At 36.1% G+C, this 25597-nt stretch overlaps 1 protein-coding gene across 4 annotated transcripts in view; it reads left to right on the top strand.

Moving 5' to 3' along the window:
* The window catches only part of LOC145985010 (death-associated protein kinase 1-like), a 189528-nt gene that overhangs the window by 50185 nt on the left and 113746 nt on the right, over positions 1-25597 (top strand). For all 4 annotated transcript variants that reach the window (XM_083118499.1, XM_083118501.1, XM_083118498.1 and 1 more), the window contains exons 4-9: positions 872-1010; positions 5892-6091; positions 8366-8518; positions 14598-14643; positions 18701-18790; positions 22553-22684. In XM_083118499.1, the coding sequence (XP_082974625.1) occupies positions 872-1010; positions 5892-6091; positions 8366-8518; positions 14598-14643; positions 18701-18790; positions 22553-22684 (760 nt within the window). The remainder of the gene's footprint in view (positions 1-871; positions 1011-5891; positions 6092-8365; positions 8519-14597; positions 14644-18700; positions 18791-22552; positions 22685-25597) is intronic.

The raw sequence follows: 25597 nt of genomic DNA, 5'->3' as shown, positions 1-25597 counted from the left end.
TCAAATTCTGCCCGCCATAGTCTCTGCACTTCTTTCATGTTCTCACATTTCCAAAAACACTTTAAAATCCACTTCCATTGCTCAACGGAAAGGTTCTCAGCCATCTTGTCAATTACTTGTCACTACTGGCAACTGAACTGAAATTAAAGAAAAACAAATGAATGGCAACAAGCACTAATCATGACAGATCCAGATACAAAAAGTTCCATCAGGTTATCTGTAATACTTTCTCTGTTATTCACATTCAAATAGTGTAAACCCCTTTCTGGGACACTCTGTATGTACTTCTTGTGTTTCCATAATTTATTGTGAAATTCAGGGGCATGCTCAGATGCTCAGAATATTGGCATGGTATGTACAAGTTTTCAGTTCTAGAGTCATTGTGCTCAGTTTGATTACTAAGTGTATTAGGCATGAGATTATATCGAGTGCGTAATGCTTTAGTCAACCTCCAATGCATTGTGTTTAAAAATTTAGTGGATTCTAAAAGTGCAGAACTGAAAGTTGTTTATTATCATCATCATCAAAGTCTCGTCATTATCATCATCATAATTATTATTGAAATTGGATCTACAGTTTAAAAATGGGATCTGAAGTCCAGAAATGTACCTCCACTGAGAATCGAACTTGTGTTGTCTTGAATAAAAGGCAAAAACATCAACCATTACACTATCACGAAGACCCTAATTTTTATTGTTTTTTATATAAATGTATGTGTGTTTTATTGCAAAATTAAATTTATGTTGTATTTCTCCATCTATTTATTTCACATGTTTCTAATATGTGCCATTTTTTCCAGATATGTTTACAATTAGATTGTTATACATAAGAATGTAATTGTATTGACCACATGGTATTTTGTACTTTTCAGAGTGAATGGAGGTGAACTTTTTGATTTTATATCAGAGAAAGAAAGACTTTCTGAAGAAGAAGCATCATTCTTTATAAGGCAAATTTTAGATGGATTGTACCATATGCACCAAAAATACATAGCCCATCTAGACTTGAAGGTATGCCTTTTCTTGTTACGATAGTGGGAAAGTTCATTTTAACTTTTAGTTTGCGTATAAGAATTCAGGAAGGAAAATACATACATATTATGACAATCTCTGTCGCTGTAAGTGATAGAATGTGCATAATTTTTGAAAATTATACTATTTGTGTCTTGTAGTTTGTGTTAACAAAAATCATCATTCTTTTTCTACTACTTTCAACTAAACAGTAAAATTGAGCTTTTAAGGGGAAGAGTGACAATTACACACCAGTTGTGCATTTATTTGAATATCATCGGAATGGGCACTACTACTAAAAAATCCCTTGACTATACAAGAGAGTATGGATTTCTCTCCATGTTGCATGGAAACGGTTGTTTAAGTTGATTATTAAGCTAGACACGATGTTTGAAAAATATGATCAATAAGTATTTACAGAATCCTATGTATTCCTTATGGGAAATCTACTTCAAGTTACGGCTAATCAAATGGGAGTTTAGACTTTTCCTACGACTAAGACACAGTTCAATGCATCCTTTTTCCACCCATGTACTATTCTATGTCATTGAATATTTGATATTCTCAAGAGAACGAATAAAATAATGTTCCCATAAGCGTAATGCATTTCTCCTTGCCTCCTACGGCCATACAGGCAGTGTTGTCAAACCTGATGTGCATAAAAAATCTAAATTTCACCTTAAATAGCTAAAGTGGACTTTAAATGAGTTAGATTAATGAAGGCTGCATAAAGTGCCTCCTAGGGTAATTTTAGGTATCAGAGGGGTGGATGCACTGCTATTACCTTTAACTTTAAAGTGATGACAATTTATTCTTAGTTTTCACAGTCGTCTAGATCTGGCGGCATTACCCATCTCAATAATCCACCAATGGTTACATGAAATTGGAAATAAAGGAATCTCAGATAACAATATTATATCATCTTCACGTCGGCTACGGCGTTATAAAAAAGGTGGTAAGAGGGGTGGGGTGATGCTGCCAATATAACAATATCACATCATGTGCAAAATATATACTCATGGCAAAAGTTAGTCTTCGTGAGCCGGAGCCACACATGGTGTCATAGTGGGGCAGGTGCCACAGTTCACAGCAAAACGAGCTCACAAAAGAGCCAGATCTGGCTCCAGAATAGCGAAGCTGGCAAACAGTACTCAGCAGCAGCCACAGAGAGAAGGACCTAGGGACAGTGGTGACTTGTGGTCTGAACTTCTGGGTGTGCACCCAAATCATATTAAGCAATTTTTATGCAAGAGATACAACTATGGAGTAAGGAAGAAAGAAACTTACAAACATTAATAAAATTACTGTGATTTATATAAATTTACACATTTCTGTTAAAGGATCACTGGGTGCGTAGCTATTTGTTTTTAAAAAAGAATTGAATATATTGTTGTCAAGAATTAATTGATGTTACTGCTGAATAAGTTAATAAGCATATTGTAAAATCATGTAGGTATTTAAGCTAAGAGATTATTGTTATTTTGATGTCATTATGTCGGTATTAAATAAACGCATACTCACATACCTACAATAAACATGTTCTTTAATGGTCAGTAACACTCAAATTATTTTTAAAATAGGGCTATTTTTTGTAATCAAACCGTAATTATGTAACATGACCATGATTTACATTGGGGCAAGGTAGAAGGTAGGAGCATACCCACTGTCACCTTGCCCGGGTGAAAATTTTATCTCAAGGCGCTCCTGCAAACAAGGTAGCCGATCCAAAGACCACATGCAGAAAAACAGTTGTAGTCTATCTAGCAGTTCTTTATTTCTAATAATGACTGACCAAAATAAAATCAAGAGAATAATAAATATTAAACAAAACAACAGTACTCACTCAGACAACACTTTGTACTTCAGAATGTTTCTTTTCCTTCCGACATATCCGTATTATTACTACAGTCGCTGCACGTATTATAGCTAACTTCCCTCCAAATATTCAACAACATTAAATATTACATATATGCTTTCGCTGTGTACCATTTTCCTTGTCATCGTGAAATCAAACACTTTGCACTAAAATAGGAACGAGCTGCTTCTTTCACATATTTATAGTTGTTTTTTTTTTGGCAGACGAACGGACTTAGATTATCCTTTTTCCTTCTGCCCATTTTTTATATTAATACAGAACAGCTATTTCAGTGCCTGCTTGCGGCAGGTTTGCGCCTGTCCACACAAAATGTTATTTTGGTTAGTTTCAAATTTTAGCTCTCTGTCATCAGGTTGGATGCTTTGGGTTTCACATTTCTGATAAAACAGTTAATTCAATCAAAACCTACAAGGTTCCAACAACTACTAAACAGATTTGGAGTTTCTTAGGACTTTGTTCTTACTTCCAAAAATACATAAAATCATTTTCAGAGTTGGCAGAACCATTACAGAAGCTAATTGATAAAAATAAGAAATTTGTGTGGGAAGAAGAACAAGAAACCGCTTTTGACAAGTTAAAACATGCATTAATTACAGCGCCAGTCCTGTTACCGTACGACCCACGCAAAGAAACTCTCGTGTATACAGATGCAAGTACAAAAGCTATTTCTGGTATTTTAGTGCAGCCTAATGCACAGAATGAGTTTTTACCTGTCACATATTGCAGTAGAACGTTAAAACCACACAAACAGAAGCTAGGAATTATTGAACTTAAACTTACAGCAATTCTCTATGCTTTTAAAACCTTTAGATTCTATTTAATTGGGAGACAGTTCGATCTTTTCACTGATAATTTGAGCGATTATTTACATCCACACATCAAGACATCTTTCGGCTAAATTATTGTGCTGGGCCACAATTCTGGACGAGTATAATTACTTACACTGTGTTGCACTGCAGATCGAACCAGAATATCGCAGATCTGTTGTCAAGAGAGAGTGGAAATTTGCCAAGAGGATGACGAGCCAGAATTACCAGAACCACAAATTTTATTGTTGCAGGACAACACTGTAGATGTTGCGTCGCACCAATGAGCAGATTCATTTTTTGGTGATATTTTTAAAGTATTGGAGACTTCACCTGCCCTCCAGAGACAAGCATGTTATTACACAACGGAAAATGGGTTATTATATAGAAATCATAAGATGGTGAATGGTTCATAGAAGCTTTTATGCATACCGAGATCATTGCAGAAATCAGTCATAGTATGAATTCATTGTCTTCCAATAGGAGGTGCACATTTCGGCTTCACCAAGATGACAACACTCTTTCCAGAATATATTTCCCCTGCATGAAGAAATATATACAAAAAATGGTTAGAGAATGCATAGTATGCCAGCAGCATTGAAAACCTAGGGGTCACAAAAGTATGGGTGAAGAGTTTCTTGCTTGATGCAAAATTGAGCATAACTGGGCCGAATATGGGCCCATGGGAAAAAGGCAACACCGCAAAGAAACCCAGTGCAAAATTTTATGTTGCTGTGGGATTCTATTTCCAATCAGAAAGCAAACACTCATTCCCACAAGTCAATCACAACAGAAGATGTACATTAATTCAATCTCTGCACATTTGTCTGTTCTACTCTATTACTCTTATTTTTTATTTCATAAAAATCATAAGAGAAGCATATTTTTAACTTGTGTTTATTTTATACTCTGTATCCTGACCAGCTGCAGCAAATATACGACAGGTCGTCCTCAGTGGTATAAGGGTAATGCTGTCGCCTTGCAATGAGGGGCTCCCATGCTCATTCCTCAGTGGTAGCACATTGCACCATGGTTCGAATAGTTGGTTGGTTGAGTTGATGTTTTAAGCCCACTTTATGCACAGTAAGGCTAATCTGGACCAGACCTACAGTTTAAAGTGGGATCCGAACCACTATGTGCCTCCAACAGGTATTGAACCTGGGACCCCTTGATTACAAGGCAACGATGCTACCACTGCACCATCGGAGAGGCCACACACAGTGATTCAGATCTCCCTTTAAACTGTAGGACCGGTCTCAAATAGCTTATCTGAGCATAACATAGACTTAACACAATCTTTAACTATTTTTGGTGCAACAGCAATGGTGTTCTCAAAAAGGGTCCTTAATCAATTCAACAGTGCCCTGGTGACTGTTCATGCATGCTTCTTCAGGGATTTGATAGTGTCCTTGAAATCTAGCCACATTCAGCTTGTAGCCTAGACCTTGCACAATCTGGTTTTCCCTGTTACATTCAATGTTGCACTTCTCTAGAGGCAGATAGTTCAATTTCATGGACAATGTGACAAATGACATCGTTGTTTCTGCATCATCTGAGCCACTTGATATCACTAAAGGATTGTTGAATGTTGAAGGGCCATAGTCTCCGATGGATTGTACTTTCCAATATAGTCATTTGTTGTCAATATGTGGCACATAAATGAACATTGTACCCAGAATGCTATGAATTTATGACCGACGTTGATATCATTTTCCATCCATTTCTAGAATGAAGTAAATGTTAACAGATTTATGGTATTATTTTTCCCATGAATAATTTGGTTATAGCCATACAGCTCATAAGCATACAGCAATATAGCAGATGCTAAGTTGTATGGCTTTAGCACGTGCACTATATTCCTACGCGTGCAGCTGCCTTTTGAACAACCAATAGGATTTCTCAGAAGGCAAATGAGCTTGTTTACATTGACTTCATTCTTACAATGGATAGAGAATAGTTATATTTTCCTCCTAAATTTTGATGTATGCTGTGAATTGCTAAATTATTATTTTTTTCTCATTGCAATAAATTTCAGTTTTTCATACAAAGATTATGTTGAAGCATTTACAAGCACTATTAGAATTTTATTTTCCTGTATACGTGCTAAAAGGTAATTTTTTTAAAAATGTAACTTGATATTTGTTTCTCAAAGAACAAGATGTTTTTAACATCATATTTTCTTTCTGTTTCATTCCACAGCCAGAAAATATAATGCTACTCACCTACAATTCTCAGCGAATAAAATTAATTGATTTTGGCTTGTCCCAGCATCTTATACCTAACACAGAAATCAGGGCAATGCTTGGAACCCCAGAATTTGTTGCTCCAGAGGTCGTTAGCTATGAACCATTATCGCTTACTACAGATATGTGGGCTGTAGGAGTTATCACATATATACTGTAAGTGTTTGTTTTCTTCTAAAAATGTATTCATTGCAGCAGGGAAGAGATTGTACAGTTAGTACTTTATTGGTGTTGACTTATTTTTGTTTCTTAACGATGAGACAGATTATTTTTTATTCTATTGGTATTGGTTAGTGCAGGCATTTTGGTTCATCTGTTTGTGAGTAAAATTTCTGCTAATTTTACTGATCATAAATAGACTGTAATTAACACAAATGTATACACAGTTTCATATTCTAAAGTGAAATGTATTAATTAAGGATAAGGATGTGCTGACTGCTTAAGTTTAAGCCAAATATGGCACTATTCGGAGGTGATATGGCATACTTGCATGATTTGAAGATGAGGGGTAAACTTTGTGACTTGACCCTACAGGCATGTCTGCAGTATTTGCATGCCGTACTGCCAATTTTGATATGTTTCAGACACATAAAATAAATGGCAGTGGTTTGAGGCATGGCCACATATATACAGGATAGAAAAATCTTGTTTTTCGAGGCCTCAACAACTAACACATTACTAAGAAAAGTTGTGTTTATGTCCTCTACACACTATGAAAATTTGTCTATATTGTATGGAGACACCTTGTATATTAGTGATGTGATGAAGTATGATTTTTTTTTTCAACCTGCATGATTATATAATTGAAATGCAATCGGTTTTTAACAAGCCAAAAGTAAATATGTAAGATAGGAATCAACTGAATGAATGGTATGATCGCACTCAATATAAGCTCATACAACACTGTGTTACTAGTCAGTAAATAGCCTCAGAGGAGAGTCTCAATTTCTGAAATAGTAAGGTCCTCTCAAACAGGGTGCCAAGTTAAATAAAGACGGTTGAACCTGTTTTCAAGGTATTAAACATTATTGAAAACTTTTTGGACAGTTCTTGTGTTCATTCAAGGTAGTTAATCTGGCACTCTGTATTGCATGGGAATCGTATCAGGGTCATTCTATATCAATTCACCATGTCACCTGCAGACACAGATTTTGTACACTTGTACACTCTCTGTTGAAGTCTTGGTAATGTAATGTGCTATATTAGTGTTTTTAATGGAAGTCTCCATTAGCATGTTTCAGAAATTAACACAGATTTCATACATAAGCCATCATTTGTTTTTCATAATATGTTAGAACATACTTAAAGGATTAGTGAAACACAATACAGACAAGTTGAAAGGACTGCCTTTGGCTAAAATATTCATTTATATAATTTGATTTTTTTTACAGTAAGAAACATGATTTGTTATACGAAGAAATTTTCAGCAAAAAATGCAGGCTCGACCAGGACTCGAACCCAGGTCTCTGGCATACCATGCCATTGCTCTAACCACTGAGCTACCGAACTGGCCTCTACTGATTTTTCGCTATCGCTGTTTTACCTGCATGGAATTGTCTCTGCCAGTGCTACCACAACGGGATCTGTTGCTTTTGAAACACAGTAGACTTCGATGTTACCTGGTTCCTCCCAGAGTAAAGATTTTAATTATTGAAGATATGGCACACACAGGAGGGTCGAACCTGCATTTTTCGCTGAAAATTTCTACGTAGTACATCTCCTGTGTGTGCCTAATCTTCTATGATTTGTTATGTAAAATAATTTTCTGCAGCGATGGGAAAAATACACGAGTCTTCAGACTTTTCTTATTTGAATCTGCACACTTTGATTGGCTTACCGAAAAAAATTTGAGCTAGGAAGGTTGCATGCTAAAATGTAATTATTTTATTGATATACAGTGAAGTGCATCGAAGACTCAGGAGTGGCATATGTAAGCAAATCCTGAAAACTTTGACCTCTGTAGTTGTAAAAGTATAAGGCCCAAACATGAAAAAATGTATATGGTTTCTTACCTAGGTCAAAGCTACAAATATACAAAATTTCATTGAAATCCATGTCGGTGGGTGACATTTCAATGATTTAATGGGCGAATTGACATGGAATGAGCCATCAGTAAATTTTATGGAGGTCACCTTGAAGGGCAAGCATGTTGACCAGTCATCTCACGATCTTTCTACCAAAGGTTTCTGCTTCACGTAGTGCCCAGGACATGAATTTTATGGAACTTGGTGCACTATACAATGGATAATGTCTAATTAACATTGCATGTTAATAAAGAACCATTGTCACTAACATTGAGAGAATTGTTAGTCTAAAGAGTCAGGGAAGTAGTGTAAAATAACAAAATTATTTTTGTTTTTGTTTTTGTATGCTTAATGAATAGGAAAATAAGCGTATATGTTCTAAATATGTTTGGACTTTCCCTTTCAGGCTAAGTGGTGCCTCTCCTTTTCTCGGTGAAGATAAACAAGAAACATATTCTAACATTGTAGCAGGAATTTACAATTTTGATGAAGAATATTTTAGCCAAACTTCAGATCTTGCCAAAGATTTTATATCACAACTTTTTATAAAAGATCCAAGGTAACTTAAGTGTATTTCATTTACATTTAATTCCTAAAAATAATTGGTATGTCTAACATAATGACATTACCTAAAATGAACTGTACAAGATACAGTAAGAATATTCATAAAAATTTTCTTATATATGTATGGAGTAGTGTGTGTTTGCCTGGGAGGGATATCTGTGCCCTTGGAAAATATGCAAGCTGTATGCCTCTAAGTGATTCAAACATGTGACAGTAGCGCCACTGCTCCCAGGTCAAATGTACAAATGTGGCAGTGGATTTGTTTTGCAGACATAATTTTAGTTAAATCTGCAATAGTATAGTAATATTAAAATTTAAATTTCATATCATACGTACTTAGTGATACTATTTTTGTCAGTTGTCATGTTTTTTTTTTTTTTTTTTTTACATTGAATGATATGGAATGACTATGGTTGCATGAGAACTCTCTTCAGATTGCAACTGTACAGTCTTGGACAGTTGTGCGTTATAACGATCCTATTGATAGAACGTTGAAGTAAGCCCTTGATGTCTGACCAGAAAGTGCCTTGCGAATAGTAAAACCAACCAACATTGCAATTCTGCGGCTTGTATACCAATCACGGGTATACATCTCTGTAAATTGATGCTAAAGAGAAATACGAGATGATGATTGTCGGACGTAATGTCTCGTGTTCTCGACATGGAATAGTACTGGGTCCACGTTATGTTTCATTATTTAATGTTGTTTTGGAACAAACTTGATGGACTTGGTTAATATTTTTACTGCTTGCATTACTGCAAATTCTATATTTTATAACTATATTAATGCATTGAACGAAAATAATACCTAGAATGTCATCCAACACACATGCATGTCACAATTCTCGCACACGTGCACGTGAAAACAAACGCACAAATCTAAGTTTTAACTTCCAAATGAATGTCCCAAGAACAGTAAATGGAAAGCATGATATGTGAAACATGGGATTTTTCACAGTAAGATTGCATCTATTTTTCACATACGTTGTCTCTGTTACTAGACAATAAAAGAATTATGAGAGAAATGAAGATGCATTTTGTTCCTTAGGTGTTGAGGAAGGAAACAGACTGACTGGGACTTTGCAGTCTGTTTTTGCTACTGCTGGTAATTCCCACGATATGACGTAACGTGGATAGGCAGGTTTCTCTTTCATTCCCCGTATTTTTTGAGTCACTTTCGTTTCTCCTTAGGCTAATCGTGACAGTGTTGATAAATGCTGTTTATACGAATATGTTGAAGGGATACACAAAAATAAACGCCCACACACAAAAGCAAGAACTCGAGCCTGGAACCTTCAATGTGAGGCATGTTTCAGAGAGATTATGTTCCCCCTTGCATGTGTGTTTTCGTTTGATTCATGCTGTTTCGATAGTTGGTTTGAATAGACAAAGCAAATAAATCAGACAGGTGGAAGTGAGTAGAGAATCGTAGCTACGGGACCTTCTCAATATGAAATCCTTCGCTTCGTTACTAGAGAACCCTTATATCCTCTTACGATAGAGGGCCTATGAGAAGAATGAGAGGACAGCATTAAAAGATCAAATTTGATGTGTGTCAAAATTTCTGGAAATTGATATTACACACTTCCTCACTAATATAAGAGAAATCAAAAAAATTGACTCTAGTCGGGATCGAACCTAGGTCACGCGGATGAAAGTTCTGTACGCTATCCAATACTCTAGCGATAACACTACATTGTCTTATTTTCCCAGTCAGTCTGTTTCCTTCCTCAACACCTGAAGAACAAAATGCATCTTCATTTCTCTCATAATTATTTCATTGTCTAATAACAGAGATAACTAGAGCCTGGAAGTTCAGGCATTTATTTTTGTTAAAATAGGCAGGCAAAAAGGGCATTTATAATGTGAAAAAAGGCACTAAAAATGAAAAAAGGCAAAATAAACCGAAAAAAAAAAGGCACATTTGGAAGTCTCTTAATTTTATCTATAATTTCTGGCAAAATGTTAAAATCTACATTGGGATGAGCATTTAAATTTTCTCCGTCTTGATTGCACATAACTACAAGGGTTTTTTTTTTTTAAGTTCTGAACATTCATTGATAGTCGTCTGTCAGAGACAATGTTTTTCATAATAGAAAATTATGTTTCTACTTCGACAAAAGTTATTGGAGCATACGTAAAACAAGCTAATGTAGCTGGACTCATTTCGGTAACAGGATTTTCACCTTTTAGAATATCACAAATTGTTTTCAATTATTTCAGGTCCTCATTTGCACTCACTACCCGTTTGCACTTTTCCACAACAGCTGACCCCTTTTCTCCTGGCACTTCCATCATCTTCTGCATAGATTCCTCGAAGATTTTCATGGATGCTATAAGAGTCTCACCTCTTTTCTCCAGCTTTGAAATTGTCTCTGGCAATGCACCATAATGTGCAAAAATATACGACAGTTCATTCTTCAGTTCTGAATAGCACTGGAGTTTTTTCACTTCACGAATTGAAGCCGCTTCATTTTCTGGAAGAGCATCGATCACCTCACTGATTTTTTCAAGGTTGTTAGCATAATATATAGCTGCTGATATCCAGGTTTCCCATCTCGTCAAGACTGGTTGCGGAGGTAAACTAAGCTCAGGCGCAACTTCCTGAAATTTTCGGGTTCGAGAGGGAGATTTTAGAAATATCTTCTTTGTATTCGAAATCAACATGTCCACTTCTGGGTGCAACACTCTAACTTCTTCGACGATGCTGTGCATTGCATGGGCTACACATGTGATATGAAGCATGTCGGGAAGAGAATTTTCAATGCTACGGCAGCCTTCTTCATATAGGGAGCTGCATCACTGATAGAAAGTAACACATCATCATGATGTACACCATCTGGCCAGAGCAGAAGTAGGGAATTTGAGATTAACTGAGCTATTGATGAACCATTGGCTCTCTCTAGTTGTTCTGACGTAAGAAGAAATGACGATGGTTCTCCACATGTTGGTTCCATAGTTCCTATGATGATGTTGGCTATGTAGCGTCAGTAGTTTCATCTATTGAAATCCAGATCTATTTTCCACCAACTTCAGCATGAATTCTTTGCAGAGCTTCTCCAGGAATTTCCTCAGTGACTTGTTTTCCACTTTCGAGAAAGGTATTCCTGCTTCCATGAAAGCTTTGCACAGTTCAAGAGAGAACCGAGATTGCCTGTTGGATGAAGTGCCCACTGTTGAAATTAGGGATATCTTCTTCTGTCCGATCATTTTAGCAGCTGCAGATTTATGTTTTGCTGTTGACACATGCTGAGATATAAAGTATTTTTTCTCATGGTTGATTATTTTTTCACATATCTTGCAGAGAAGAATAGTACAGTCTGTCGAAAATGTGCTTTCACCAAATTCATGCACGTAACCATGTAACTTACCACTTAATGGCACACTAAATTTCGGCATGATGACAACTACATGATCCTTTCCCTCCAAAGTGCAGAACTAAACTAAAGATAGAGAACTATATTTTGGAATCCATGCTAAGCCCCTTGGGCATTAGTGCTGTTTCTTGTCAATAACCTCCTGATACGGACACTGGACGTGATGACATAATTGTGCAGGTGTTCTGTAACAGGTATTCATCAGTCAATCATGCACAAGGAAATGTTAACCGAAAGGCAATATCCTAAATCAGCATGAAATACTTTTTTCTCACACTTTTCTCCTTCAACAATGTTGAAACGTACCTGAGTTCAATATTACTTTAATAAGGCGAAAATTATTCACATAATAAAATGAAGAAAAATAAATGCCAACAACGTTTTTTGGGAGAAAAATATTTTATATACACATTTTTTTAAAGAAATTGTCAAATTTCATTGAAAAAGGCAAAAAAAGGCATTATAATTAAAAATAGGCAGTGGGGTCCCAAATAGGCAAAATAGGCAAAATGAAAAGGCTTCTAAAACATTTGAAACAACATAAAAAACGTATATCCGGCAAAAAATTTTTCAATATATGCAGTAGATAAAAAGAGGCATTTTGCCAAACTTACGGGGTCTAGAGATAACGTATGTGAAAAATAGATGCAGTCTTACTGTGAAAAATCCCATGTTTCACATATCGTGCTTTCCATTTACTGTTCTTGGGACCTTCATTTGGAAGTTAAAACTTAGATTTGTGTGTTTTTGTTTTCACATGCACGTGTGCGAGAATTGTGACATGCACGTGTGTTGGATGTCATTCTAGGTATTATTTTCGTTCAATGCATTAATATAGTTATAAATAGAGCCCGGAAGTTCAGGCATTTATTTTCGTTAAAATATTCAGGCAAAAAGGCATTTATAATGTGGAAAATAGGCACTAAAAATGAAAAAAAGGCACATTTGGAAGTCGCTTACTTTTATCTATAATTTCTGGCAAAATGTTAAAATCTACATTGGGAAGAGCATTTCAATTTTCACCAAATTCACGCACGTAACCATGTAACTTACCACTTAATGGCACACTAAATTTTGGCGTGATGACAACTACACGATCCTTTCCCTCCAAAGTGCAGAACTAAACCAAAGATAGAGAACTTGATTTTGGAATCCATGCTAAGGCCCTTGGGCATTAGTGCTGTTTCTTGTCAATAACATCCTGACACGGACGCTGGACGTGATGACGTAATTGTGCAGATGTTCTGCAACAGGTTTTCAGCAGTCAATCATGCACAAGGAAATGTTAACCGAAAGGCAATATCCTAACTAAGCATGAACTTTTTTCTCACACTTTTCTCCTTCAGCAATGTTGAAACATGCGTGAGTTCAATATTACTTAAATAAGGCGAAAATTATTCACATAATAAACGGAAGAAAAATAAATGCCAACAATGTTTCTTGGGAGAAAAATAATTTATATACACACTTTTTTTTAAAAAAATGGTCCAATTTCATTGAAAAAGGCAAAAAAGGCATTATAATTAAAAATAGGCAGTGGGGTCCCAAATAGGCAAAATATGCAAAATGAAAAGGCTTCTAAAACATTCGAAACAACAAAAAAAACATATATCTGGAAAAAAAATTATCAATATATCCAGTAGATAAAACGAGGCATTTTACCAAACTTCCGGGCTCTAGTTATAAAATATAGAATTTGCAGTAATGCAAGCAGTAAAAATATAAACAGAGTCCGTCAAGTTCGTTTCAAAACAACATTAAATAATGAAACATAACGTGGACCCAGTATTATTCCATGTCGAGGACACGAGACATTACATCCAACAATCTTCATTTCGTATTTCTCTTTCGCATCACTGCTCATTTTACAGAGGTGTATACCCGTGATTGGTATACAAGCCGCAGAATTGCAATGTTGGTTTGGTTGTCTATAAGCAAGGTGCTTTCTGGTCGGACATCAAGGGCTTACTTCAAGGTTCTATCAATAGGATCGTTTTAACGCAGATCTGTCCAAGACTGTACGTTACACTGAGTTCATACGATATACGAACAACGAGCAGGCTCATTTCAAGTCCTCAGCGTTTAACTGGGTATTTTCACAATATTATATAGGTTAACGTTGCAAGAATGAAAACAGTTTATCCTTCTTAAAACTCTATATTTAATTTTAAACAACCTTTTATAAATTTAGTTTGCATTTTTAACACAACATATTACTCGAAATCTATCTTCCTACCAAAATAAAAATAAAACTAATTGAACAGTACATTCGCATTGATACAGCTTTTTTGAACTAAGTGAATCCCTGTTACTTTATGAACAAATACACAATAGAAAAGATACAAACACTTATTTGTGAGTGTAGAAGACAGTCACAAGATTTAATCCACAGTTTAATTTTTTCATTATTGTTGTACTTGCTTAGGAAATTTCTTCCATGTTAAAAATTCATCATGCGATTTTTGAAGTGAGCTAAGTTCACAAAGACACAGGTGACAATCGAAGATGTAGAGTGTTTCATATGCAGAAGATCAAGATATGCCTTGTTTTATATTTATGAGAGTAAAAAAAATATTACTATCGACAATCTAACTCGTGCTGCAAGAAAGGTTAGCATGTCACGGTGTTGCAAATATCAGAATTGCAGTGTGGAAACGAGTTCTGCTGTTAAATGGTTTTTTTTTTTTCTTATTGCAGAAAACGTGCCTCAGTATTTGACTGTTTGCATCATCCCTGGATTCAGGTAAGCATGGCTAGTTGATTAGCAAAACCTGTAATACAGTGTGCCCAGGTTAAAAACTATCAATAAGAAAGCTCATTAATCTGCAGTTTATGCAAATGGAATCAAATCTGGGTACTCAAGAGGGAATGGGCAAAAATTTCAGGATCTGGGTTACCTGTGTCTGGAACAGAAAATTGGGTGCCTGGACCACGAACCGAAAATCGAGTACCTGGGCCAGGAACTGAAAATAGAATACCTGTATCCAGATCCAAAAAGAGGGTACTTGTATTCAGAATCACAAATTGGGAACTGCAATTTGGAACCAAAAGTTGGGTACTTTGATTCAAAACTGAAAATTGGGTGTTGTGATCAGAAACCGAAATTTGGGTACTTGGATGTGGAACCATAGATCAGTTATGCAGCTATTACCCAGGAGCTGAATATTTCAAGGTCCAGATCTGGCTGTCGCTACTATTCAGTTCAAGATTATATCTTAGGTTTAGATAAAGTTAGATGGCTGCAAACATTACTTATCCAAAGGTAAAAGGTAAAGTTCCCCATGCTAAAAGCACCTTGGAATGAAGGCACATTTAGGGGATGTGGTGGTAGGGCCCCACACATTCTCGTTTTCTGTCATTTTGTAGGTAATGTGATCGTTACCATGCTCTGGTCACCTTTATCCTCCAGGATTGCTCCCAGTTACCCATTGATTTGAGGCTGAGTGAGCCCCAGAGCCACTTTATACGGGAACAAGGCCGGGAAAAATCTGACCTTATATCACCCACCCTGGGAATTGACTCAGGTCTTCCACGTGGCAGTCAGACGCCATACAAACTAGACCACCACTACTCATCCAAAGCTCATGCATATCTTTCTATGACCTTATGCACATTTGAAAGTTAACATTTGCTAAGGTTTTGATACTCAAGCTTCCAAGTCCTTGTCAGTTTTGATACAATGTTAATTTAGAAGAAACTGTTACTTAAGTACTTTATTTTGTTGAGAGAGTATTTTTTTACATGCTTAAAATGCATTCCCAGTAGACTCACAATTGTTAGGAATAGATTTAAAAAATGATAAATTGTTTATACTTTTGATCACTGTACTTGGTTTATTATAAATATACCTATGTTTCAGACACTTGTTCTGTGTCAATATTCAGAGTAGTATATTGTGTCATATGTAGGTTTTTTCCCAATACAGGATGGGTTTGTGGAAATGAGTCAGTCTGAGTGGTAAAGGCTGGTAGGATTATTTAGTGGTGCAGAAGCTCCATCCTGTGTAGTAATCTGGGCAGTAGACCTGCTTTGATGGTGTGAATCAGAATGCAGAAGGAAAGTCAAATAGAAATGAAATTAATGCAGAAAACAGAATGCCTGGGAGACATTCGCTGCTATCCCCAAACACATCCCATGTTCAGGGACTGTCTACATGTGGCAACATAACACACACTACACTTCCTTGAAGACCAAATGCATCTCTGAAACGTTGGTGTATGTATAAAAAGCCAAATACAGTGGTTAAATGTCCAAGCAATTCATCATGAATCAATCACTACTAATCATTTGCAAAGAAGAAATAAAATGTTGTTAACAACTGAATATTCTTGATTTGAGCCCTTGCCATGGTATTGGTGTTTCTTTCAATTTACATTATTACATTTACATTTTGTCTGATCACATGGCCCTGCATTTTTTTAAAAAAAATTCGGATGTTTTTAAATCAATAGGTGATTCTGGTAGTATTTTGAATGCTGATCACTCACATGATATCCATTTCCCCCATCACGTATAGATATTTCACAATTTCAGAATAAAAATTCTCATATTCACCATTAAATTACATCTATACATAACACAACAAAAGAAATGTATGGAATGGAAATTTCGCTTGTTTCCAAATAAATAGGTGATTCTGAAAGTATTTTGAATGCTGATCACGAAAATGGAATAATTTTTTCCCATCACGTCAGGATTTTTCACAATTTCACAATCAAAATTCTCATATTCGCCATTCCATTACATTTATTACAGAACAAAACAAAATAAATTTATGCAAGGGAAATTTTGGATGTTTACAAACCAAAATGAAATCCATTTTTTCCTATCACGTCAGGATTTTTCACAATTTCACAATCAAAATTCTCATATTCGCCATTCCATTCCATTTATTACAGAACGAACAAAATAAATTTATGCAATGGAAATTTCGGCTGTTTACAAACCAAAAGGTGATTCTGTAAGTATTTTGAATGTTGATCACTCGCATGATATCCATTATTCCCCACAAATCAGGATATCTCACAATTTCACAAACAAAATTATCATATTCACCATTCCATTATGCCTATTACAGAACAAACCAAATAAATTTATGCAAGGGAAACTTTGGTTGTTTACAAACCAATAGCTGAATAGCTGATTCTGGAAGTATTTTGAATGCTGATCACGAAAATAAAATCATTTTTTTCCCATCACGTCAGGATTTTTCACAATCAAAATTCTCATATTCGCAGTTCCATTGCACCTATTAGAGAATGAGCAATATAAATTTATGCAAATGAAAGTTCGGTTGTATTCAAACCAATAGGTGATTCTGGTAGTATTTTTAATGCTGATCACACACATGAAATCCATTTTTTCCCATCACGTCATGATTTTTCACAATATCACAATCAAAATTCTCATATTCACCATTCCATTACATTTATTACAGAACGGAATAAAATAAATTTATGCAATGGAAATTTCGTCTGTTTACAAACCAATAGGTGGTTCTGGAAGTATTTTGAATGCTGATCAATCATATGGTATCCATTTTCCCCATCACGACAGGATTTTTCACAATTTCACAATCAAAATTCTCATATTCGCCATTCCATTTTGCTTTTTACAGAAGGAACAAAATACATTTATGCAAGTGAAAGTTCAGTTGTTTACAAACCAATAGGTGATTCTGAAAGTATTTTGAATGCTGATCACGAAAATGAAGTCCACTTTTTTCCATCACGTCTGGATTTTTCACAATATCACATTCAAAATTCTCATATTCGCCATTCCATTACATTTATTACGGAACTGAATAAAATAAATTTATGCAATGGAAATTTCGACTGGTTACAAATGAAAAGGTGATTCTGGAAGTATTTTGAATGTTGATCACTCACATGGAACCCTTTTTTCCCCACTTATCAGGATATTTCACAAACAAAACTCTCATATGCACCATTCCACATTACGCCTACTACTGAACGAACAAAATAAATTTATGCAAGGGAAATTTCAGCTGTTTACTGACCAGTAGGTGATTCTGAAATTATTTTCAATGCTGATCACTAAAATGAAATCCATTTTTTCCCATCACGTCAGGATTTTTCACAACTTCACAATCAAAATTCTCATATTCCCCGTTCCATGAGGTTTTGTATTGTAGAAAACTAATATTTTACCACTATCTAAACAGAGCCATCTTTTTTGAAAAATGATGGAACTACACATTTTATTGTGAAATTAAGGCAGTTAATATATTGCTGTTTTCTGAAAAAACTAGGCATGATGGGTAAAAATGGATTTCATTTTTGGAATCAGCAGCTAAAATTATTCAGAGAACAACAGTCATCTGCAGAACATCCAAACCCATGCCGACGGGTGTCATCATTCATATTCATTGCCACAATTAGTCTACTGAGCTAGCAGAGTGGCATCAAATAAGGAAAATGAAAAATTCAAATGTAAGATTCACTGATGTCCATGAAGGTGTTTTTTTTTGTGCTAATCAAAAATTGTCTGCCTAAATGGTCAAGTACATTAGGTGGTCGACTTTCAATCTTGCCACTGAATTCCTGGGTTTGAGTCCTGTCCTAAACATGGATGTTCATTGTAAGTGTCCTTTCATCAATTTCATCTGATGACTCATTATTGCGATTTGCCAAAAAGAGGCAGGAAAGTGGGGTAAAATAAAATAAAAAGTTACAAAACATGTTTTGCAACATAATGTTAATTATTAGTATTACAATGTGTTCTGTTGTTCATTTGATTTGAAACTTTTGCTTCAATATTTACTTTTGCATGCTTTGCAGCCTCATAATTCAGTCCAGGAAGTCCTAAGGAAGGAGAAAGAGATTAACATAGATAATTTCAAAGCATTCCAAGCCAGGCGTAGATGGAAGGTAAGTTTCACTTTGTTTATATATATATATAACATATATACACATACCTGGAGGGACCAAAAATAAACCGGAATCGTTCTCTCGTGGGCAGGTCAATTATGGTACATGCTTCTACCGCTAGATGCCTTCTGCATCAGTCTGCCAACCAGCATCGTCGAGTGAAGTTGTGGTGTCAAGTGGTATTTTTTTTAGCACCTCTCGCTTGTTCATCAAATTTTATGGTAGTTGAAAAGTTTGAACAATGCATGGCTGTGAAATTCTTTTCTCTGTTAGTGAAAAAGGCAGAGGAAATAGTTGTATGCTTGAAAAGCTGCTCTGGGGAAGACACAAGTTTATGAGTTGTTTTCCCACTTCAGGAATGGTGAATTGTCACTTGCAGACTAACTTTGCTCAGGGTGAAATGTCAAGACGATGCGGATTCCTTTTTCTGATGCAGATTGCATTTTCACGCAGAATTTGTTTCTAACGTTCAAACTGTTAACCAGGTGTTTTACCTACAAGTTCTGAAACGTTTGCTTGATGCGATGCGATGTGATGAGATGAAAACTCTGAGTTGTGGCAAAGTGGGTAGGGTTGGTTTCACCATGACAACGTGCCAGTGCATAAGCATGACCCTGCTTATCCACCTGCCATATTCACCTGATCTCACTCCGTCAGACTCCTCAGAATGAAAAAGTCCGCAAAGGGAGATGTTTTGCGGACATGGAAGAGGTGAAGAATAAAACGACAGAGGCATTAAAAGGCATCATTTTGCAAGATACTCAGGACTGCTTCAAAAAGTCAAAAACACATTTAGATTGGTGCATTGCATCAAGTGGACATTACTTTGAAGGAGATTAAATTTGTAATACCTAAAAATAAATACACAATTTTTTATTACAAAATTCTGGTTTCTTTTGGGTCCCCCACGTACACTTTATACATTAAGTTCATTTCACAAATGTTTACAAGACAAAGAGAAACTTGAGCATTATGTGATGTATGAGGGTAATTTGGAAAGTAACCACCATTGTGGCATGGTGCTAGTAGTAGTAGGCAGAGCACAACCGTTGTTACATCACGCAATCTGTGATTCAGTAAGCTTCCAGCTGTGCTAGAGAGCATCGTAGTGCTGCTCGTGTGTTGGTTTAACATCACAAAATGTGTGCTTCCATCGAAAATCCTGCCAAATGCGAGGTACGCAGAGTGATAAGATTTCTTTGGACAAAAATTCATGGAACGTGGTACGACAATCACTTCTGAAGTTTACTGTAACACTTTGCAGAAACTGAGAAGAGCCATCCAGAACAAATGTCGCGGTCTGCTGACATCTGGAGTTGTGTTTGTGCATGACAACGCTTGCCCTCACACTGCTCGGCGAACACAAGACCTATTGCTCCAATTCAAATGGGATGTTTTTGATCATTCCCCGTACATCCTGGACTTGGCTCCTTCTGATTTTCATCTGTTCACTCACATGAAGAAGTTGCTTGGGGCACAGCACTTCGCTGACGATGAGGATCTTCAAAATGCTGTGACAGGTTGGTTGAATTCCCAGGCGGCAGAGTTTTATGCAGAAGAAATTGGTGAGTTTGTGAAACACTATGAGAAATGCTTGAATTTACGTGGCGACTATGTTGAAATGACAAATGCTTGAATTGACGTGGCACTATGTTGAAAAATAGAGGAAAGCTGTACCTTTCAGTTGTAATGTAAAAATTTGTTGTATCTATGAGAGTTTTTTATTTACAGCCAAATGGCAGTTACTTTCCGAATGGCCCTCGTAACAGTTGTGATTGTTGTTAATTACAGATATATATATATATATATACTTTATTTACATTTTAGCAATTCATTTCTATACAGGATGATTTAAAATTATTTTCCTTTTTTTCTATGTTCAAAGAATATAAATGGGTAATTGAAGAAATTTTACTTGGCAATACTGTATCTTCCATATTGATGTCTACAAGATTATGATGTCCTTCAAAATGACTACTGTTCCAGAGAAAGCAATAATTTGATTTTTTTGAAAGGAAACCCATTGTCACAAAAGCAATGTATTTTATTAAAGAACTAGTTTTGGAAAAGATCCACTTCCAGAAAATGCTATCTGATGGTGGTCAAAGCATTTTCAAGATTGCAGCAGTATTCAGCATCAGAAAGGATCAGAAAGACACATCATCTCACTGGAAGATATTGATTGAATATTGAATTTGTGTGTCCTAGTAGACATGAATGGTGTAGTTGTTAGCTTTCTTCAAAATAAATTCAATGAGACCATTTGAGACACTCTTGCATATTCTGTAAGCAGCCCCAACTTGCTGCTTGAGACTTGAAAATTCCATACTGTGGAAATCCCGACAACATATTTGACTACTCTTGTGTATATTTATGTACAGGGTTTTGCTGTACGACAACAAATTTTAACAGCATGTCAAGAACATCAAGACGAGCATTTTTTAAATATCTTTTTGCTCATTAAGAGAGTCTTTCAACACTATGAGCCCTCTAGATTAATTTTTTATATTGTATGTATGTAACCACTGTTGCCAGTGACATTTCTTTTTCTGTCACTAAGTGACAGAATGGAGTTCATTTTTCTAACATAATTTGTATTAGTCATACATACATTTATTTTTTTCATTCATTGTTTTCTGCCTAATTGGCAGGTTTTTCACTGCAATCTCCAGCTTTCCCTATTCTCCGCCTTACGCTTCGTAATAGCATACGACCCAGTTAATTTAATATCATCCATAAGCTGATATCTCTTTCTTCCACGGACTTTTCTTCCTTCAACCATTCCCTCCAAGGCATCTCTTAGCAGGCAGTTCCTTCTTAGTGTCCTAACCAGTTTCTTTTCCTCTTCTTGATGGTCTCCAGTATAGATCTTTTTTCACCAACTCTTTTCAGTACGGCTTCGTTTCTTACCTTGTCCATCCATTTTACACGCTCCATTTTTCGCCATGTCCACATTTCAAAAGCTTCGAGTCGTTTCTCTTCATTTCTTCTCAACGTCCAGGTTTCTGTACCATATAGTGCTACACTCCACACAAAACATTTCACTAATCTCTTCCTTAGACCTATGTCCATGGGTCCACAAAAAACATTTTTTCTTCTATTGAAAGCTTCTTTTGCTATTGCGATTCTCATTTTCACTTCTTGTTTGCAGCTCATGTCACTACTTATAGTGCATCCGAGGTACTTGAAGCTATCCACTTGCTGGATTCTTTCACTGTTTGCTCTCACATTAATATTCCTTGGTTTCCGTCCAATAACCATTGCCTTTGTCTTCTTTACATTAATCTTCATCCCATACTGCTCACAGCTGCTTTTAACTCTTCTAACATACTATTTATCGTTATTTCATCCTCAGCGAATAATGCCATGTCATCAGCAAATCTTATGCAGTTTATTCTTCTTCCTCCCAATTTGACACCTCCTGTTCCCTGGAAACAATTTTTCACTATATCTTGTAAATAGATATTAAACAAAGTAGGCGATAGGCAGCATCCTTGTCGTACTCCTCTTCCAATTTCACAGCCTTCTGTCATTTCGTCTCCTGTTCTCACTTTAACTCATTGTAATGGGTTTATTATATTATTTAAGCTCTGCTGAAACTTTTCGCCATTTTCTGTCTGCTATAACTAGTCAATCAGTAAATATTTACATGAAAATATGTATATATTTTCCAAGAAATAAGTAGTTTTCTATCCTTTTTACCACTTGCTAACTAAAATTCAAATTTACTCAATTAAGTAGCTTTTTCCTCATTCTTTGTAGTTGTCTCTACGTGTGGTGACTCTATGTAATCGCTTATCCAGAAGTGCCAAATTACGTAGCCAAAGTCAAGAACTTCTTGATTCGTCTACATTCCATTCTTCTAGTGCTGTGAATCCTGTAACTTACAGTGAGGTGAGTACAGTTTTTAAAATTTTTTTTTACTTGTTTTTTTTTTTTTTTAATTAGGACTGAATCGATACTGATACTGCAGTCAGCAAGTACAGATGCACTGAATGAGTCCAATGGCAAAATATGTGTCATGGCTGCAAGTAGAATGGATATGGGAACCAGGTTTCATGAAAATCGTCTACTGGTCATAAAACTTTGAAGTTTCACACATAGTAACATCGCCAGCAAAAATATGTTAGCAGGGCATGTTATGAACTGTAACAGCCATAACAAACACAACAATATAAACGGTAATAAACAAAACAACTGAATGCTTCCAAACAACTAACTGACCTGAAACCTACAGTATTGATTTACCCAAGTTTCTATCCAACTCCCCTTTCGCATGTAGATTTGTCTTCTCAAACTAGTCCCATCTTTTGCAGTCAGAGAGAAGTGATACTCGTACAAATTCCCAATGATACTGATGCTTCAGTTTACAATTTAAAGTTATTCAGTATATTAGTATGTCTGTATTCCATTGCAACTATGCCATATCATGCAAATGAAGTTTTGCTTTAAAACATGCGTAAGTTGACACATGAGAATCAGAACAATAAAATACTGCCATTGAATCATAAAATCTGCTTTTGGCACCCAATGATGGGACAGGATTAATGAAAATACAGACTCCACAAGATGAAGTATTAGTTGTCACAGCTCTATTTACAAGGGTACTCTACAGGGTGTCTTGTAATTCTTGACCCAGAGGAGTTTCTCATATTTCCATCTCTTACCCTAACACACACTTTCCCAAACATTGGATTAAATGCTGAGGAAAAGTTGCATTACCACCAAGCAACCCACTCAATTTACTCGATTTTTATTTGTGGTGCCATTTGAAAGCAGTGGTGTATGAGGTCAGAATTCAGGGCATTCTCCATTTTAAAGAATGCATTGCACAGGCATGTTACAAATTTCCTGGCTGTGATCCATAAAATGCTGGTGGAGTGGATAGTTCACCTTCATCTGTGTGTGAAACACAACGGCAGACATTTTGAACAGATTCTGTAATTGTATGTTTTTTCTCCTATGGCTCCAGAGTTAATGAGACATCATGTAGAATGAAAATATGATTAAGTGTCAACATCTTCAAATGCTACTGTTGGCAACACAGCAACACTGCACGCACTGACTCGCAGTGACACCCTGCAGTTTCCACTGTTCAATGGACATTGCTGTGTCCAGTGCTGCCATGTTCCATGTACATCTTTACTCCATTCAATAAAAATCTGCATAAGAGCTGTTTCGCAATGTGAACTGACAATGCTAATGGATTTTAAAAGCAAATACAATGAGCTTCAAAACGAAACCAATAGTATTTATAGGACTATCCAATACTAAGAAATATTGTTTCACAAAATTGATAGGAACTGTTTTTTGACATTTTAAAAATCCGAAAATTAGGAATTGTGTTCCTTTCTGCCTGCACCATATTAAAATTTCATCATGACCAGAACACCAAGTTTTTTTAATGAAGATTAGGCACACACAGATGTACAGTCCCTACCAAAAGTTTAAGACCACCAACATACAAATGAGATGTGATAGAGCAAATCTGAGATCAGATTTGGAATCAGCACACTGAAATTAGTCTAAAACAGTTGGAAAAGTCCATGCCAGAAAAAATTTTTTTTTTTTGTTGACCAGTGTAATCTTTCTTACAGTATGATTTAATAGTCATTAAAAACACAGCATAAATTTTGTGATGAATTATGAATTCCTGTTTTGTCCTCAGTTACACACAGTGGCGTATTCTGAAAATTTGACCTGGTTTATTGTAACTATTCTTTATTTATTGTGTATGTAATAGTAATAAAACACCAATCCAGGTATGCAAGTGAAACAACAAAAATCGAAGTCTGACAACTTCGAATGTTCATGCAATTTCTACATTTTTCATAAAATTTCCCTTTTTACCTAAATTTGGATCTGGATTCACCTTCAACAAGGGAAATTTTGTTTTGTGTAGCAGCACTGCCTCTGCAAAGCATGACACAGAATGAGGAAGGAACAAGCAGTGTTCTTCTGCCAATACTGTTTGCAGCGGTGGAACTGATCACGCAGGCTGCATGTTGTTAAATAGTCACTCGCCCACTTCTTCGCTCTTCATGCGTACAATCAGGGAAGAAATCTGGTTGTCAGATGAAGAACAGTCAGTGGCTAACATAGACCATTATTTAAGTTCTTTAAATAATTTACTTCAATTCTAGTTTAGAAGCTTGCTTTAATAGTTTACACAAGAAGCAAGTGCCACAGTTCACAACCAAATGAGTGCACAAAAGAGCCAGATCTGGTTTCAAAAGAGATAAGTTGGCAACAGTGCTCGCTGCTGCTGCTGCAGATAGGAGAGCCTCGTGGAAATCTTCCCTCATGCCCTTATAGCTAAATGTATAAAAATATATGTAAAAAGTTTGTTTACAGGTACTTGGGAGAATACACCACTGGTTACAGATTCATAGAATTTCTAGTCGGAGTCTGTATCGGCAAGTATTAGTTGCAATTTTTCCTACCAATACCATTGTTTTCCAGTCACTAGAACCAAGGGCAAGAGCAATATTCGTCCTTTTCAAAAGTTCATTCACTCTTCCTTGTGGCAGATTGGAAGAAGTTCTGCATGTAGTTTTTCGGAGAATTACTAAACAAATCTCCACCCTCCTGAGAAGCAGATGATTGACAAGATCAAAGGCATGGGTAAAGGGAAAGCTGTGCCCAAACTTCTCGAATGCGTATAACTACCTGGTAAAGGCTGTGGAAATAAAAATAAATCATTAACTTCCAATTCCTGCTCGCACATTTGTGGGGTAAGAAAGGTGGACCAGCATAGCTACCATGCTGGGCTGTTTGTGGGCCAGATGATTGCAGAGTTCGTAGGAA

The sequence above is a fragment of the Lepisma saccharinum genome, chromosome 3 (assembly GCF_977018435.1).
Source record: "Lepisma saccharinum chromosome 3, izLepSacc3.1, whole genome shotgun sequence".
Classification (NCBI taxonomy): Eukaryota; Metazoa; Arthropoda; class Insecta; order Zygentoma; family Lepismatidae; genus Lepisma; species Lepisma saccharinum.
Note: the sequence above shows the minus strand (reverse complement) of the source record. Positions and strands in the feature narration are given on the sequence as shown.